Genomic DNA, 15,697 nt, shown 5'->3' with positions numbered 1-15,697 from the left:
GCTGCCGACACAGTCCCTGCTGGGACACCTGCCCCCAGAACGAGGGAATCAGACAGGCCATCTTCCCAGCCCCTAGCCCACCAGTCACACTCCCAGGGCCCACGCAGACACTCCAGTATGGAAACCCCTGCATTAGGACGCACTAGAGACTAGACTCTGAGCAGGGAAGGGCAGTCTTTCTCCTCCTGCCACTTGAGAAGTCCTGGCCATCTGCATAGGATGTCAGGCTGCTTTAATCCCCCTACCAACCCACCACAGCCCACCACAAGGCTACCCCTCCCCGGTCACATGCACACCTCCTATTTCCCCCTCAACACATACATCCACAGACGGAGGGAGGGAAGAAGCCATAGGGTTCGCTTGGCAGGGATGGGCCCAGTGAGGAGAGGGCAGCCCTCATCTGTACCCTAGATTTAACGGGTAAGTGCCAGACTCCAGATGCACTGAGGGCCACAAACACTTCCACCTCCCAAAGAGGCCCTTTCACACAGAGATAGCAGCTGGCAGACACCCAATTAGAAATCAGCGTTAGGGAAGTGATGAGCAGAAAGACTAGTTCAGTTTATGACAGCTAGTTTAGAGGAGGTAACATATACTACGCAAGAGTTCAGACTGCTTCAAAGTCAAATGGATGACAGTAAGTAAGATCTACCCAAAGTAGCCAATTACTTAGATACTGCTCACTTGGAGATGTAAACTCTAGAATGTTCTTTATTTAAGTCACTATTTAAATGCCAGCATTTGTGGTTTGACCTGCTTGCCTTCAGTATATCGTAATGACATTAACACATGTATCACAGCCCCGAAAGCTCTAAGACAGAAAGAATCTAGGAGGGAATAAACAATGTCCTCATTTCTCTTTTAAATAGTTCCTCCAACCTCCCAATTTTCCATTTCTCTAAGACGGAATGAAGATATGTGAAACAGCAAAAATAAACCAAATTTATTCTAAAGTTGAATTTGGTTTATACAATATTCCATTCATTCCATCCGTCAAAATTCCACCTAAGTGAATTAAGGCATCAGACACTATCAGCAGCAATATACAAAGTGAAAAACAGTAGAATGCACTGGGGCAAGGGGGATCCAATAATTAAATTAGAAGATAGCAACAAAATGCGCTTTAAATTGAAGCTACGAAATCCCAGATACTCACTGGATATTGAGCTCATGATACCAGAGAATTACAATCTGAATTTAGAGAGTTTCAATCAAAAGACCATCCAACATCTTCCAAGAGCGAAACTGACACCAGACTCTTGTTAGGCCTCAGGATGAAGCAGAATTAAATGGCTTTTCCATCACAGTGGATATCAAAATGGCAGAATTAGGAATATCCTATTGCCATGATGATGCCTCTCTCGATACCTCTTTTCATAAATAAAACAACTCCATGATGACATTCCTGGAGCATGTAAAGTCATTTTGCGTGGTTGTGGCAGACAGTGCTACTCGTAAACTAATACTCACACTCTTCCTTGAGCACAATGCTAAGTAACAGCTTTAAGTTTTACCCTTCTCTCCCTTGCTAATTTTTTTAATTTATGTTTATCATCACAGAGAATAAAGGCTACAGGCAGATACAAATTAACATGAACTTCACTGATTCCCTCAGGATAGCTAGAAAAGGAGAAAAACCCATGAGGATGGTGGAGGAAATTGCTGCTTGATATCCTATGCATTTTTAAATACTACTACAAAAAAGGCACACAACCTAAGGAACTAAATCTACTAACCTCTACAATCAATGTGATACATGGTTTATCCAGTCTTGACAAAAATCCTCTGGATCACCAATGGTATGTTCATCCACTCGTGCATATGCAATTGTATAAAGAATCTATTATTTAGAACACCAGGAAAAAAAACAATTAAAAGATTTATACTCACAGCTACCATTTTAAGGAAAAAATAAGCACTTTTTATTTCTATGCTAAGATCTCCTAACTTGATAACCTGCTTTGCAAATTCAGAATGAGGGGGAAAAAATTATAGTGATTACCAAATTGGAGAAAGAGTAAGAAATATGTCCACAAATAAAATTTATTGTGTAGAAGTAATATGCTAATATTGAATAAAAAACACGCTGGTAATTATTCACTGAAGACCTAAAAAACTCCAGTACCGATACAACACATATTTTATCATATATGTACATATACATATATATCATAAACATACAAAATCTTACATTAAAATTGGAAGAAAGAGTCTGAATTATACGACAGTTTTACAAGAAGAGTATTAGTGAGTGGGCACACATGGTATTAGCACATTACAACTGAGAATGTAAATGGTTACCAGTCATAACCCTGGGAACCTCTGCAGTGTCTCAGCACCCCTGCTGCCCCTTGCCTGGTTCTTCTTTGTCTTCTTCTCGTCCCTAAGCACACACAGCCCCAGATGGCTGTCCTCTGGATGATCCGTCCGTGCGTGACTCCACCACCATCAACCCCACACTCGCCCAAGCTTCAGAGCCAAAATTCCCACACACCTGCAAGCCACGTGCTGAGCACTATGCCAAGTTCTTAACACACATAGCTCTTCTCATTCTTAGAACAACCCTGTAAAACAGGTTTTGTTATTACCCCATTTTACAGATGAGAACACCAAGGCCCAGAAGTTAGGTCCCTTGTTCAAGGCTATTTATTAACTAAAAAGTGGCAGAGCCAGGACTCAAAACTGGCTCCAACACCAGAGGTTTGCGCCACTATTCGAAACAGCCTCCCACAACAACTCAGCATGGGGGCCTCAATAATACAACTCATTCACTCAACAAATAATTTATTTGTTGAACACAAACCCATTCTCTCTTTTCTCCAGTTCCACCTCCCTAAATCTGTCTAGAGGCTACACTCTCTGCCCCCCTAATCCCTCAGGTAGGTTCTCGGAATAGTCTCTAACTCCTCCCTCTCTTGAATAACCCTCAGCTGCTTGGCCAACAATTTTTTCCTGTTTTGGGATTCTAGATTATATTAACTCGTTGCCAAATCCACTGTCCCAGTTCAGACCCTAAAATTACTTTTACTCGGCCACTCTGACACCCTCCTAATAGCGTTGCTACTCTCCGTCTCTGGGTCCTTGCAACCAATGTTCCACTGCCACCTGTTATCCTTATAAAACAGACCTACTCATGTTACACCCCTGCTTAAAAGCCTTTGATGGGTCTCTACTGTCTAGAGAACAAAGTCTAAACTAGCTGTGTTGGCATTCCTACACAAGCTGGTCCCAACCTACCTTGCCAGCTTCGTCTCCCACTGCCCTCCCAAATAAAAATAATAATAATAATTTATATAGAGCTTAATTGTTTATACAGCACATTTTCACATACATTAATCCTAACAACACTATGAGTATTTCTTATTATCCCAACTTTATGAGAAAGAAACTGAGACTTACAAAGGTAAGGTAATTTACCCAAGATCCCAAATCGTAAAAGGCAGAAAGGGCCAAGTCTCAAACCCCAGATTTTGTCTCCTTTCCCAGGGCTTCACGTAGCCTTAGGACCCCTGCTCCGTCATATCAGACTTACTCAAACTTTCTCCAAAAATACTCAATATTTTCCGGTCTCAATGTCTTAGCTCAGGCCACTGGGCCCTCAGCCTGGAATGTTCATCTCGTTCCTCAATGATTCCAAAGAACTGTTAAGCATTGTTCACATCATTCTTCATATCAGTTCTCTCTCTTTATACATAAATCTGTCTCTACTCTGAATTGTAAGCGCTGTGAGGACAGGAAAATAAGTTAGTCACTCAATTTTTAAAGTCTGCTTATTGAATTGGAAAATGTGTGAGAAAAACAAGCCACCAAGGACGGCAAGGATCAAGATAGAGAGTGGCCAGGCCTGAAACTAGAGACCAGCAACTTGGATCAGACCCTCTGAGCACACCGGCAGCGCCTACCATTTTAACATCTGTCTTCTGAACAAGGTCGAAGCCCCCGGGCCAACTATTCTCAATAACGTTGGCCTTTATTAAATTACAATTTACTGAAAGCATAATTCAAAGCAGAATGGGGTGGAAGTGAAAAATCAGAAGTTGATAAAAAATAGAAATATCATCGTTATTTTCCATTTTAACCTTCCTATTTGCTTAAGTAACAAAAATTTACATGACACAGGCTTGATTTAGCCTTTCTACAAAGACCAGCTCAGCTGCATGTCTGGTGTCATTAAAGCAACCATCTCTGGGAGCTATTTCAGTGTGCCCACAGAGTCACCTTCACTGACACAGCTACACACAGAGCTTCCCACGTCTCACCCTCTAGGAGACATGAGCATTCCTGGCACTGACCAGAGTCTCTCTCAGAGCGCATGTGACAGGCTGATTATCTGGTCAACCTTTGCAATGGAAGATCCCCATGGCTATGTCAAATGGTCAAATTGAATAGCACGTGCTGTAAGATTACAGGCCGTTACGCCTTCCTGGGTTGTCTTTATCCCACTGAAGATCAGATCCCAAGGATGCCTTATAATTATAAAGCCCAGAATATGAAACCGCTAAACAGCTGACCAGGTGAAAAGTCTCAAACGCTTCCTTCCCTCCGTCAGAAATCTCCCTCTCCACCGCTGAAATATAACTACAATGTCAACTTTTCCATGAACTGGCAGAGGATAATATTAGAAGAAAAACTAGCCCACATGCCCTGCATTGAATTTCATTTCATTCCAAACAGTTCTATCACCCTAAATATAAAGAAAGCACTACAGGCTATGACGTTAAGTAATTTACAAACTAGATTTCAGAACTGCTTTTAACAGTCAGAACTAACTGTTCTCTATTTTGGCATCTAACCCAAAAATCTAATATGTTCTATTCAAAGAACATCAGAATATTGCCACATTTTATACATGACAGAAGATTCCGCCTGGAGGCAAGCAAGACACGAGGGGAAAAAGCCATGCTGACCTTGTTATAAACTGTCTATTTTCCCTTTCGGAGAGTCACACAGGGGTAGAGTGGAATTAACATAAACTTCGCAATCAGAGAATCTGAGTTCAATCCCTAACTCCGTAATGGGAGGGAAGCTAGACACCGAGACAATAACAGGACCAAACACACAGGGTTGTCGCAGGGATTCATCAGTTAACATGTACAAAGTGATTAGAACATATGGTAAGCCTTCAATAAACATCAGCTTTACTATTATTCCATTACAATCACCTCACTCACAGTGACAATTACATGATACTCGTGAAAGGATAAATTCTGACAAATCCCAACCCAAGATTATCCTGCTTACCTTTTGGCAACTCTGACCCGTGAAAGCGTCAATACTACTCCAAAAAAAAGAAAAGAAAAGAAAAGAGAAACCTAACAGTCAAATCTACTTCTCAGGAGCTCCTGCAAAGTGTGGTGACAGATACAATTGAAAACAGCTATGGATTTAATTAAAATCTATGAAGCATATCAATTCAAATGAAAAGATAAAAAATGCTAATTTGAAATCTATAGAAACACAGTGTTACCAGCTATAGACCTCTAAATAACAGACCCGGGAACCACAGATGATACTAGCATTATCTGGATCGTATAATCATATACTTCAGTCCTTACCCGTCTATTTACATGTACTCTTCCTTTCTTCTCAACAGTATTATAACTCCACTGGTGGGCTCTGCTGCTGCTTTTGTACCCCATTGCAATGTTCAAGGGCAGTCAGATAGCTGGATTAAAGGAACTTCTGGCTGAGAAGTTAGCAAAGCAACTGACTCGATCTTTTCATCAGCGGGAACGCTGTGACTACGGCTCACTGAGGTAACACAGCCTAAAAGCTGGTTATGACTGCACACTGGGGTCTGAGACACCTGGGATCCAGTTCCAACTCCGGCACTTACCGGCTGTGGTTCCTTGGGCCCTAAAAAGCCTGTTTTCCATTCCATAAAACAGTGATAATAATTTTACCTACCTCTTAGGATTATTTTGATGATAAAAGAATATATATAAAGCACTTAAAACAATGCTGGTGCTGAAATATTTAGGGGGAAGTGTATTTTTTACTTTGAAATGCATCCAAAAAAGGTGGATTGAGTACTTCATGCCACGGAACTGTACATTTACAAAATGTTCAGGTGATAAATCTTATGTATATTCTACCGCAACCTTTTTTAAATTAAAAAAAATAAAATAACGAGAATAGGATTTTAAAAGGTGGATTGAAAGATAGGTGATAAAGCTAGTAAAATAAACATAGTATCTAGGCAGCGGGTATGTGAGTGCTCACTTTCAACTTTTCTGTATGTTTGAAGATTTTTACAATAAAATATTAGGGGGGGGGGAAAACAATGCTGGCATCTAGTAGTTTGCTTTTATTACCTACTAGCCGAAATAATGGCCACAAGTATTCAGAGACTTAGCTCCTTTTTTTATGGCGGAATTTTAAAAAGCACCTTTTTACCAATCATCTCATCTTTCATTATAGCCATTCTGAAACCAAAAGTAGTTTATGTGAAACTTCATAGCCAGTCTATGTGCAAGTGTGCCAAGTATTTAATTTCTCCTGAAGAAATATAGAAACCAAGTTAACACGTATCTGTGGTTGATGATTGATGAAATGACCAAACAAAACAATGGAAAAGCAAGGATTAGAATTATTTGCTCTTAACTTTTCCAGTAGCTTCTAAAGCCAGTAAATTCCCCTAACCAGAAGTACTACCACCAGCACCCTAACAGGTACCTGATACACAGGAGCACACTGCATATATACAAATACGTCCGCCACTTTAGACTGATACCCAACTCGTCCTCTAGTTTTGTTCCCATTCCAAATGGTAAATCAGATTTAAAATGTTTAGGGGTACAATGAGAACTTAGCTATCACACAGTATAACAATTTAAAAAGTCAGACCACCTCACATCCATTGAGATGGCTACTTTCAAAAATACAGAAAATAAGCGTTGGCGAGGACATGGAAAAATTGGAACCCTTGTGTACTGTTAGTGGGAACATAAAATGGTGCAGCCACTGTGGAAAACAGTATGGCGGTTCCTCAAAAAATTAAAAATAGAATTACCATATGATCCCACTTCTGGGTAGGTAGCCAAAAGAACTGGAAGCAGTCTCAAAGAGATATTTGGTCACCCATGTGTGTAGCAGCATTATTCTCAACAGATAAAACATACAAGCAACCCAAGTGTCCACTGACAGATGAATGGATGAGAAAATGTGAAATATGCATACAACGGAATATTATTCAGCCTTAAAAAGGAAGAAACCCCATCACATCCCATAACATGGATGAACCGCAAGGACATTATGCTAAGCGAAATAAGCCACTCACAAAAAGACAAATCCTCTATGATTCCACTTACATGAGACACCTAGAATAGCCAAAATCATAGAGACAGAAAGCAGACTGGTGGTTGCCAGGGGCTGGAAGGAGGGGGGAACAGGGAAATGGGGTTTACTGGGTACAGAGTTTCAGTTTTGCAAGCTGAAAAGAGGTCTGGAGATAGATGGTGGTGACGGTTGCAGAACAATATGAAGGTATTTAATACCAGTAAACTGTACATTTAAAACAGTTAAGATGGCAAACGTGGAAGACACACAAACACATATGGAGAACAGACTGGGGGTTACCAGAGGGGAAGGTGCTGGTGGGAAGGCAAAAGGTGAAATGGGGCACATACGTATGGTGATGAATAGGAACTAGACTTTCAGTGGTGAACAGGATGCAGTCCATACAGAAGCGGAAATATAATGATATACACCTGAAATTTACACAATATCATAAACCAACATGACCTCAATCAAAAAATAAATTTTTAAAAATGGTTATGACGGCAAATTTTATGTTATGTGTATTTTACCACCATAACAAAAATGGAAGGAAAAACAGCAGGGAACTGATCTCCCCAGAAGGCCTGGTGGGGGCTCCAGCTTGGAACTGACACACAACCAACCAATTCCGTGGCTATCTCTCACCACACCATGAGACCTTGTCTGCCCAGAATCTCCATCCTGCCCAGGGTCACACCAACTGTGTATGGCAAACATTACTCCTGCTCCTCCAGTTTTGTGCCAAAGCAGCAAGGAACTCAATTTCTCTGAACCTGCCTTCTCTTTAAAACAGAGATAATTCCTACCTCGCTGCCTCACAAGGTTGTTATGAGGGCAAAAGTGAGATCATGTATATAAAAGTAGCTTCAAACTGCCAAGCACCAAAGAAACAGAAATGATGATGTTTATAACTACTTCCATATGGAAATTCAGAAGCGGCTGTCACAACAGAAACTTCACAAAGCTTGCGACACCTCACGCATGCTTCATTCCATTTAAAACTCACATCATCCCTAAACAACATCTTTCTTGTTTTTGTCATCAAGTGAAGGGCAGCATGGAGAAAGCACACACAAAAAAAGAAAACCTAAAGCATTTCATCTAACCACCCCAAACACAATCAGAAATTATCTAAGTCCTAGGAAAACTCAATTTTTATGCTCCCAGCGTGGGCCTGCGGCGCCCTGGGACTACACTTCCCACAAAGCACCGAGGCGAACCCGGGCGGCGGGCGGGGCGGCCTGGGATTCAGGGTGACCACCGCTCTCCCCGAACGTGGATCGTCGTCCCCTGGAAAACTGCAACGTTTCTGGTCGCGTGTGCCCCAGCTCTCCTTTCTGAAACCGCTGTCCCCCGGAGCTTCTCCTGCGGCTAGCGCCGCGACCTCTCTGCCCTCCCGTCCTTCCTGCTCCACCTGAGGGTCACCGCCTATTCTTGACCTTTCTGCTGATCTCTAGAGTGTCACAGAAAGGCACCATCTCCTCCTCCCCGAAAGCTCCATTTCTAGAACTCGCCCAGCAGTTGGGGCCGTAGGCCACGGAGGGGTCAGACGGGACGGGCGGACACAGCCCGCCACCCTGGGGCTCCGGCCGATCGGGCGCCGGGGGCGGGGGGCTGAGCTGCCCCCACTCCCGGGCCGGGGCGGATCGTGGGTAGAGGTGGCTCCGCCCGGGGCTCCGGTTTCAATTTCGCAACGTGACGGTGCAAACCTGAGGCCTACAAGCGCCGGCGGCGGCGTCCAGCGCCCCGCCCGCCCGCCAGGCCCGAGCGCCCCAGCCCCCCGCGCGCCGCGGCCGCCGCCCGCCCGGCCCCCCGGCCACCCGGCCCGGCGCCCCAGCCCTGCAGCCCGGCCCCGGCCGCCACCCCCGGCCCCGCGCAGCGCCGGCTCCGGCTCGCGGCCGCAGGCTCGCAGTGGCACTTACTCAGCTCGTCCTGGGAGGCGGAGGCGGCGGCCGCAGCCATGTTGCGCCGGGCAGGGAGGGAGGGGCCGGAGGGGGAGGGCGCGGACCGGCGGCGCGGGGGGCTCGCCGCTCGCGGGGCGGCAGGGGCCGTGAGCCGCCCCCGGTCGCTCGGCACGGGCCGCGCGGCGCCCACGAGGCCCGCCCGCCGCCGCCCGCGTCCTCCTCGCTGCACGCGTCGCTCTCGCCGTCCCCGCGAGCTCGCGACCCGGGCGCTCCTGCAGCCTCGCGCCTCTGCGGAGCCGCCGCCGCCTGTCGACCGAGTCCCGGCGCGCCCGGCCCGCGCGGCGGCTCTGCGGCTCCGCGCCGCGCTCCCCAACTCACGCCGGTTTTATATTTAGAAAGAGCTGAGCCATCCTCCCAGCGGCCCCCCCGCCGGGCCCCTCGCGCGCCCGCCCGCCCTCGCTCGCTCGCTCGCTCGCGGCTCGTCCTGCCCACCTGCCGCCGCCCGCCCCGCGCGCCGGAGCCGGCCCGCGAGCGCTCCCCGCGCCGACCCGGCACGCGGAGGCCTGCGCCGGCGGCCCGGCCTAGCAGCCCCGCCGCGCCGGCGCCGCCTGCAGCCTGCGGCGGCCCCGGCGCGGGGCGGGCGGGCCTCTGACCTGAGTCCGAGCCGGTCTCCATGCGGGATGCTGCGCTGGGCGCCGCGAGGTGGGCGCCCCGGAGCCAGGCGTTCGGCGGGCTCGGCCCCGAGGAGCCGCGCGCCGCAGGCGGTGAGGGGCTTGACCGAGCCGGGCCGCGCTGCCCGGGCCGCGGGAGACCGTCGAGGCGGGGCCGAAGCTCCCTTTTCAAAGGTCCGTGGCTGTCACGTTGGCTGGTCCCGACCTGAAGAAACACGCCTGTCCAAAGGAAGAGACGTGGACTCGGAGAAGTGGAGCCGGGTTCGGAGTCGGCGGGAGGAAGCTCCGCCCTGCGCCGCCCGCCGAACTTCTCGGCCCCGGCGCTGACTCAGTCCCGGGCGAGCCCCGGCGCCGCGAACGGCCCGGGACCCCCGGGTGCCTTTGCTTAAAGGCGGTGATCGAGTGTAGATTTCTGAAGCTCTTGGAAACTAGCGTTACCGAGTGCAGGAAAATCAGTAAGCCCACGGAAAGTTAAATGAACCAAGGTTTCTAGAGTTCAAATTCAAGTATATATGCTTCTATAAGCTATTTTTTTAATATTTTTATTCTAATATCTACACTCTTTTTGGTAACCCAGCGATTTATTTTCAATATGCCAATTTTAACTTTATGCCTTAAGTTTGTCCATGAGGTCATGGACGTGAAAAACTCTTGCAAAATGGAATTCAAATGGAAGGGTTGCATAATTGCTGTACACTAAGTGATGGTACTGTCATAACAAATTAGGTACAAGATCAGATACTTTTTTTTTTTTTTGGTATAGGAGGAAGAAATCAGGATCCTAAATGGATTGACATTGCGTTTATTCCTAAAAGCGGAAATCTGTAAAGCCCTAGTTAATGTCTTGAAAAATGAATATATCGTGTCATTCCAGATGTAAGGTAGGCAAGTACAAGGTACTTACACAGCATTAAAGACATTTATTTCCTTTATTGATTTTATTATATAAATCGTACATGATTTTTGAAAAAGTTTCAAATGATTCAGATTACCATAAAATTAAAAGCGAAAGGCCTTCCTGCCACTTTCCCTGCGATCCCACTCCCCAGAGAAAACTACAGCAACAGGCCCAGCTGAGTGCGTCCTCTGAGACCTTGTCTGCACAGGTAGATACAGCCCCCAAAACAACTAGGATGGGGAGGGGGGCTTCATACTCACAATCAAGTTCTGTATCAGTGTATATGTAATTCCACAAACATCCTTCCATATTAATTCAAAAGCTCTACACTACCACCGCTCTTTTTTTGTTAATGACTTCATAGTACATTAAGTTAAGCAATCTCTTTTGAGGACTTTTGACTCTTGTTTGATGTTGACACAAGATCAATGCACGTGAACTATTTGTAAAGAATGCAATACAGAAGTGTATGAAGTAAAAGTTGTCCGCCACCTCCATGCCCACCATCCCCTCACCCTGTTCCCTAGAAACAATCCCTATTAACAGTTTGGTGCGCACAACCTTTCCTGACCGTTTCTGTGAGTGTTATGTGTAAAGTGGCTGCACCAATGCCCGGTTTGGGGAAACTGACTTCCCATAACCTCAGATAGATCCTTCTAAACCACCCCCCCCAAAAATGTAGGATCTAAGTTAAAAACAAAAAGTTTGTTAGGCAATTTTAACTTCCGCACAAGACCAGTCAGCAATTCATATAAGTTCGTCCCACATAGAAATTCCAGGGTCCACGTGGGTGCAAATCACGTATATGTATATACACGCAGATTTTTGCTTGTTCTGACAAGAATGGAATCCTACTACACATACTATTATGTAGCTTTATCTTTTCGCCGAACAATATATCATAGGTGTCCTTCTATATGAGTAATGATAATAATGGCTAATACTAATCGTACCAAGGACTGTTTAAAGTGTTTTACATGGATGAATTTATTTAATCTTCACAACAGTCTTAGGAAGTATGGATTTTTATGACACAGGATGGTTGAAGAACGTACCGAAAGTACCACAGCCTAGAAAGTCGGGGAGTGAGGACTTGAACTCGGGCAGTATGCATCCAGAGTCTGCAGTTTTTAGCCACTATGATCTATATGTACAGAACTACCTCATTGTCTTAAATGGCTGTGTGATAAGTACCTGACAAAATGTATTTCATCATTCCCTTATTGATGAGCATTTAAATTGTCTACAATTATTTACTATTGCAAACAATGCTACTGTAAGACATTTTTACATTTATATGTGTATGAAGTCACGTATTTATGTAGACGTGAAATTGTCAGGCAAAAAAAAAAGGATGGCTTTAACATCTCGTTCTATACAGTAACGTCTAGCACTTACAATGCTGCTGCTAATCACTACTGTTTAAAGCTCTAAGCTTTTACATAGTTGCTTCTCCCTTCGAACTACTTATAGTTTTATTTTTCCTGCTAAGTAGCTTTATATTCTTACTAGACACTTTGGTTTGAATAGTGGCCTTGAGATACTTCCTATCTAGAATTTACTTCAACTTTCAAAAACAGACACGAAGGAATTGGGGGAGGGGGTGAACAGGGGGCAGAGAAGAGGCCACTGAGAAACCAAAATAAAATACCACAAAATCCAGGAACTAAAAACTTACATCTTCCACTCCTTAGAAGTCCCCTCTCCCCTCTTGTAGGCCCTACCTAGTCACACTAACCGTGTGTGCAGTTCCAATAAGGTGGGTAATCCTGCTCCATGGTCAAAGCAGATTAGAAGCAGAATATTAGAAAGCAGTCTTCTGGTCAGGGACATGGATGACAGAAGTGCTAACGGACACCCTTAAAAACAAGGGAAGAAGCAGGAAAACTATGAAAAGAAGCTATAGGAACTCAAAAAGCAAAGCGTTCTGGGGTTATTTATACAGACAGTCCCAACTTACAGTGATTCGACTTAGAATGGTTTGACCAATTTTTCGACTTTATGATGGTGCCAAAGCACTTCAGGGGCCGGCCCAGTGGTGCAGCGGTTAAATTCACATGTTCTGCTTGGGTGGCCCGGGGTTCGCCGGTTCGGATTCCGGGTGCGGACATGGCACCGCTTGGTAAGCCATGCTGTGGTAGGCGTCCCACATATGAAGCAGAGGAAGATGGGCACAGATGTTAGCTCAGGGCCAGTCTTCCTCAGCAAAAAGAGGAGGATTGGCAGCAGTTAGCTCAGGGCTAATCTTCCTCAAAAAAAAGGAAACTGTACTTCAAATTTTGAATTTTGATCTCTTCCTGGGCTAGGGATAGGTGGTACGATTATCTCTGGTGACGCGGGCAGTGGCAGTGAACCACAGCTCCGAGGGAGCCCTGTGATCACAAAGGTAAACAATTCATACACTGACAACCATTCTGTACCCATACAACCATTGTTTTTCACTTTCAGTACAGTATTCAAGAAATTCCTGAGATACTCAACATTGTATTATAAAATAGACTTTATGTTAGATGATTTTGCCCAACTGTAGGCTAATATAAGAGTTCTCAGCCATTTAAGGTAAGCTAGGCTAGGCTATGGTGTTCAGTAGGTTAGGTGTGTTAAATGCATTTTCCATTTATGACATTTTCGAGTTTTCCGTAGATTTATCAGGACATAACCCCATCCTAAGCCGAGGAAGATATGTAAAATATAAAAAGCACTACCCACCCCATAGGCCCTGAAATCTTTTCGCTTGAATAACTCGTGTTCATGATGCTAATCCTGACATCAAACAGTAGTAAAATTAGGGGCCGGCCCATGGTGTAGCGGTTAAGTTCAGCATGCTCTGCTTCAGCCAGCCAGGTTTGCAGGTTTGGATCCAGGGCATAGACCTACACCATTCAGCAGCCATGCCTTGGCAGTGACCCACATATAAAGTGGAGGAAGATTGGCACAGATGTTAGCTTAGGGCTAATCTTCCTCAAACAAAAGAGGAGGGAGATAGGCAATGGATTTTAGCTCAGGGCTAATCTTCCTCAGCAAAAAAAAAAAAAAAGAAGGAAAGAAATAGTAAAATTATGTCTAATATATCAGCATCAAAAATCAAGGAAGTATGGAGTATATTTTACCAAGCTTTTCATCTAAAATGATTACAAATGATTAATCATTAATAATGCTAAATGATTATAGCCATTTCAGGTACCTAAAAGGATTAATTCTAAACTATCTTGAAAAATCCAGCTATACCAAATGATTCATTATCCATTCCCAAAGAGCTCCAGACAGGCCAAAATTCTATATAATTAAGTCTTATATAGTCCTCATTTTGGTCACCAAAAAAGTCAGGGACTAGATTCAATCTGCCAACACAGTCTACACACTAATGATCTTCATCTCTTCTCTTTACAGTCAGTTATTGATTAAGGACGTATTTCACTGCCCATAGAACATTCCACTTTCTAAAAATCATACTCAGAAACATCAGTCTCTAACCACCATAAGAATCCTTCCACTCTTTCACTCTCTAATTCCTGTGGATTTTGAGAGCATTTTATTCCATTTATTTTTTATTTTGTGCTGAGGAAGATTGGCCCTGAGCTAACATCCATGCCCATCTTCCTCTATTTTATATGTGAGACGCCTGCCACAGCATGGCTTGATAAGCAGTATGTCAGTCTGTGCCCAGGATCCAAACTGGCAAAGCAGAGCACCAAACTTAGTCACTGTGCCACCAGGCCAGCCCCCTAGAGAGCATTTCAGATCCTCGTCATTACCTTGAATGTTTTGACCACTTTCTGGTCTATGTGTCCTCTCCCAAGCATTATTTTTCCATTCTTAACCTAAACTCCAAAGATGACAATGAATTCTTACTAGCACCTTCAAGTCTCTCTTTCCTTGGTTTATATCTTACAGACAGTGCCAATCAATTCCCAACTTTGGGCAAACCCTCCTCTTCACTTTATTTTGCCCTCTCACATACCACTGGAGAAAGGCAAAAAGCAGACCTGGTCCAATTTAATAGTACATCTTACATTTTATTTATTTATTTTTACAATTTATTTATTATTTATTTTATTTTTTTATTGTAAAGGGTTTTTCTTTTTTATTGTGTTTAGCATAGGAAAAATTATTTAAAGTCAATACATTTTCATTTAAGAAATTTCACATGTTGTGATTCCTTGTTACTGAACCAAAGTGGGTTCGCCTCCTAGCGAGTTAAAATCAGACTCTACCAGAAGTAGTTGTCATACAAAGTAAAGCAGGGGCCCTTTATTTCAGATGGGGAATGAATATTCAAAAGAGAGGGGTGGGCATTCGCTTGCGCAGGCTCAGCTGGCGTCTCTCAGCTCATCTGCATGCTGCTCTTGCTTTGGGCTCTGTCTGGTTCAGGGTGGTTGGTGATTGCATCTCTTAAAATAACAACAACAACAACAAAAAACAATTTGGAGAAACAGTTAAATGCTTCTGAAACCTCTCTTGTTCCTCAGGGTAATTAGTCAGTGACACTTCCACTGCCAATCACCTTAGTTCCTCCAGAGTTTGAGTCATAATCTCCAAGATAGCCCTTTTAAAAAGACATTTTGCGCAATCCGTGGTTGTCTTGTCAGTCAGTTCACAATTCTTTCAGTTGGGCTTCCTTCGTCTCCACTTGAGTATGGACATACTTTAAAAATTCCCCACCTGTAATCTTTGGGATCCAATTTCTTCAACCAAGTTCCTTTAGGGCCACAGTTAGGGTCACAGTCCATGGATCTGCCTGATTCTTCTTGTAATTGAAATTACAACAATTTGTTGTAATTTGTTGTAATTGAAATTGTTCTCAATTTCAGACACCCTCTAAACAGGAGTAAATGCAAATCATATTTACTCATAAGCTCTCTCACCCTAGAATAGTACAGATCATTGGGACATGCAATACCTAGGACAAAAAAGATTGACTATTAGGTCTCTCATAGCTTTAGCAG

The 15,697-nt window shown here is 44.3% G+C and overlaps 1 protein-coding gene across 5 annotated transcripts in view; it reads right to left on the bottom strand.

Moving 5' to 3' along the window:
* ECPAS (Ecm29 proteasome adaptor and scaffold) overlaps positions 1 to 10,162 on the bottom strand; it is a 95,481-nt gene extending 85,319 nt beyond the window's left edge. The window contains exons 1-2 of one of the 5 annotated variants that reach the window (XM_070519004.1): positions 9,836 to 9,975; positions 1,737 to 1,840 (exon numbers count right to left, since the gene is read on the bottom strand). In XM_070519004.1, coding sequence (XP_070375105.1) covers positions 1,737 to 1,758 — 22 coding nt within the window. In that variant the 5' untranslated portion in view covers positions 1,759 to 1,840; positions 9,836 to 9,975. Of the gene's footprint in view, positions 1 to 1,736; positions 1,841 to 2,301; positions 2,330 to 9,200; positions 9,559 to 9,835 lie in introns of those variants that run through there. The other 4 variants (XM_070519003.1, XM_070519005.1, XM_070519008.1 and 1 more) reach the window with 4 other exon arrangements.
* Positions 10,163 to 15,697: the final 5,535 nt, after the last annotated feature.

Source organism: Equus asinus, chromosome 10 (genome assembly GCF_041296235.1).
Source record: "Equus asinus isolate D_3611 breed Donkey chromosome 10, EquAss-T2T_v2, whole genome shotgun sequence".
Classification (NCBI taxonomy): domain Eukaryota; kingdom Metazoa; phylum Chordata; class Mammalia; order Perissodactyla; family Equidae; genus Equus; species Equus asinus.
Note: the sequence above shows the minus strand (reverse complement) of the source record. Positions and strands in the feature narration are given on the sequence as shown.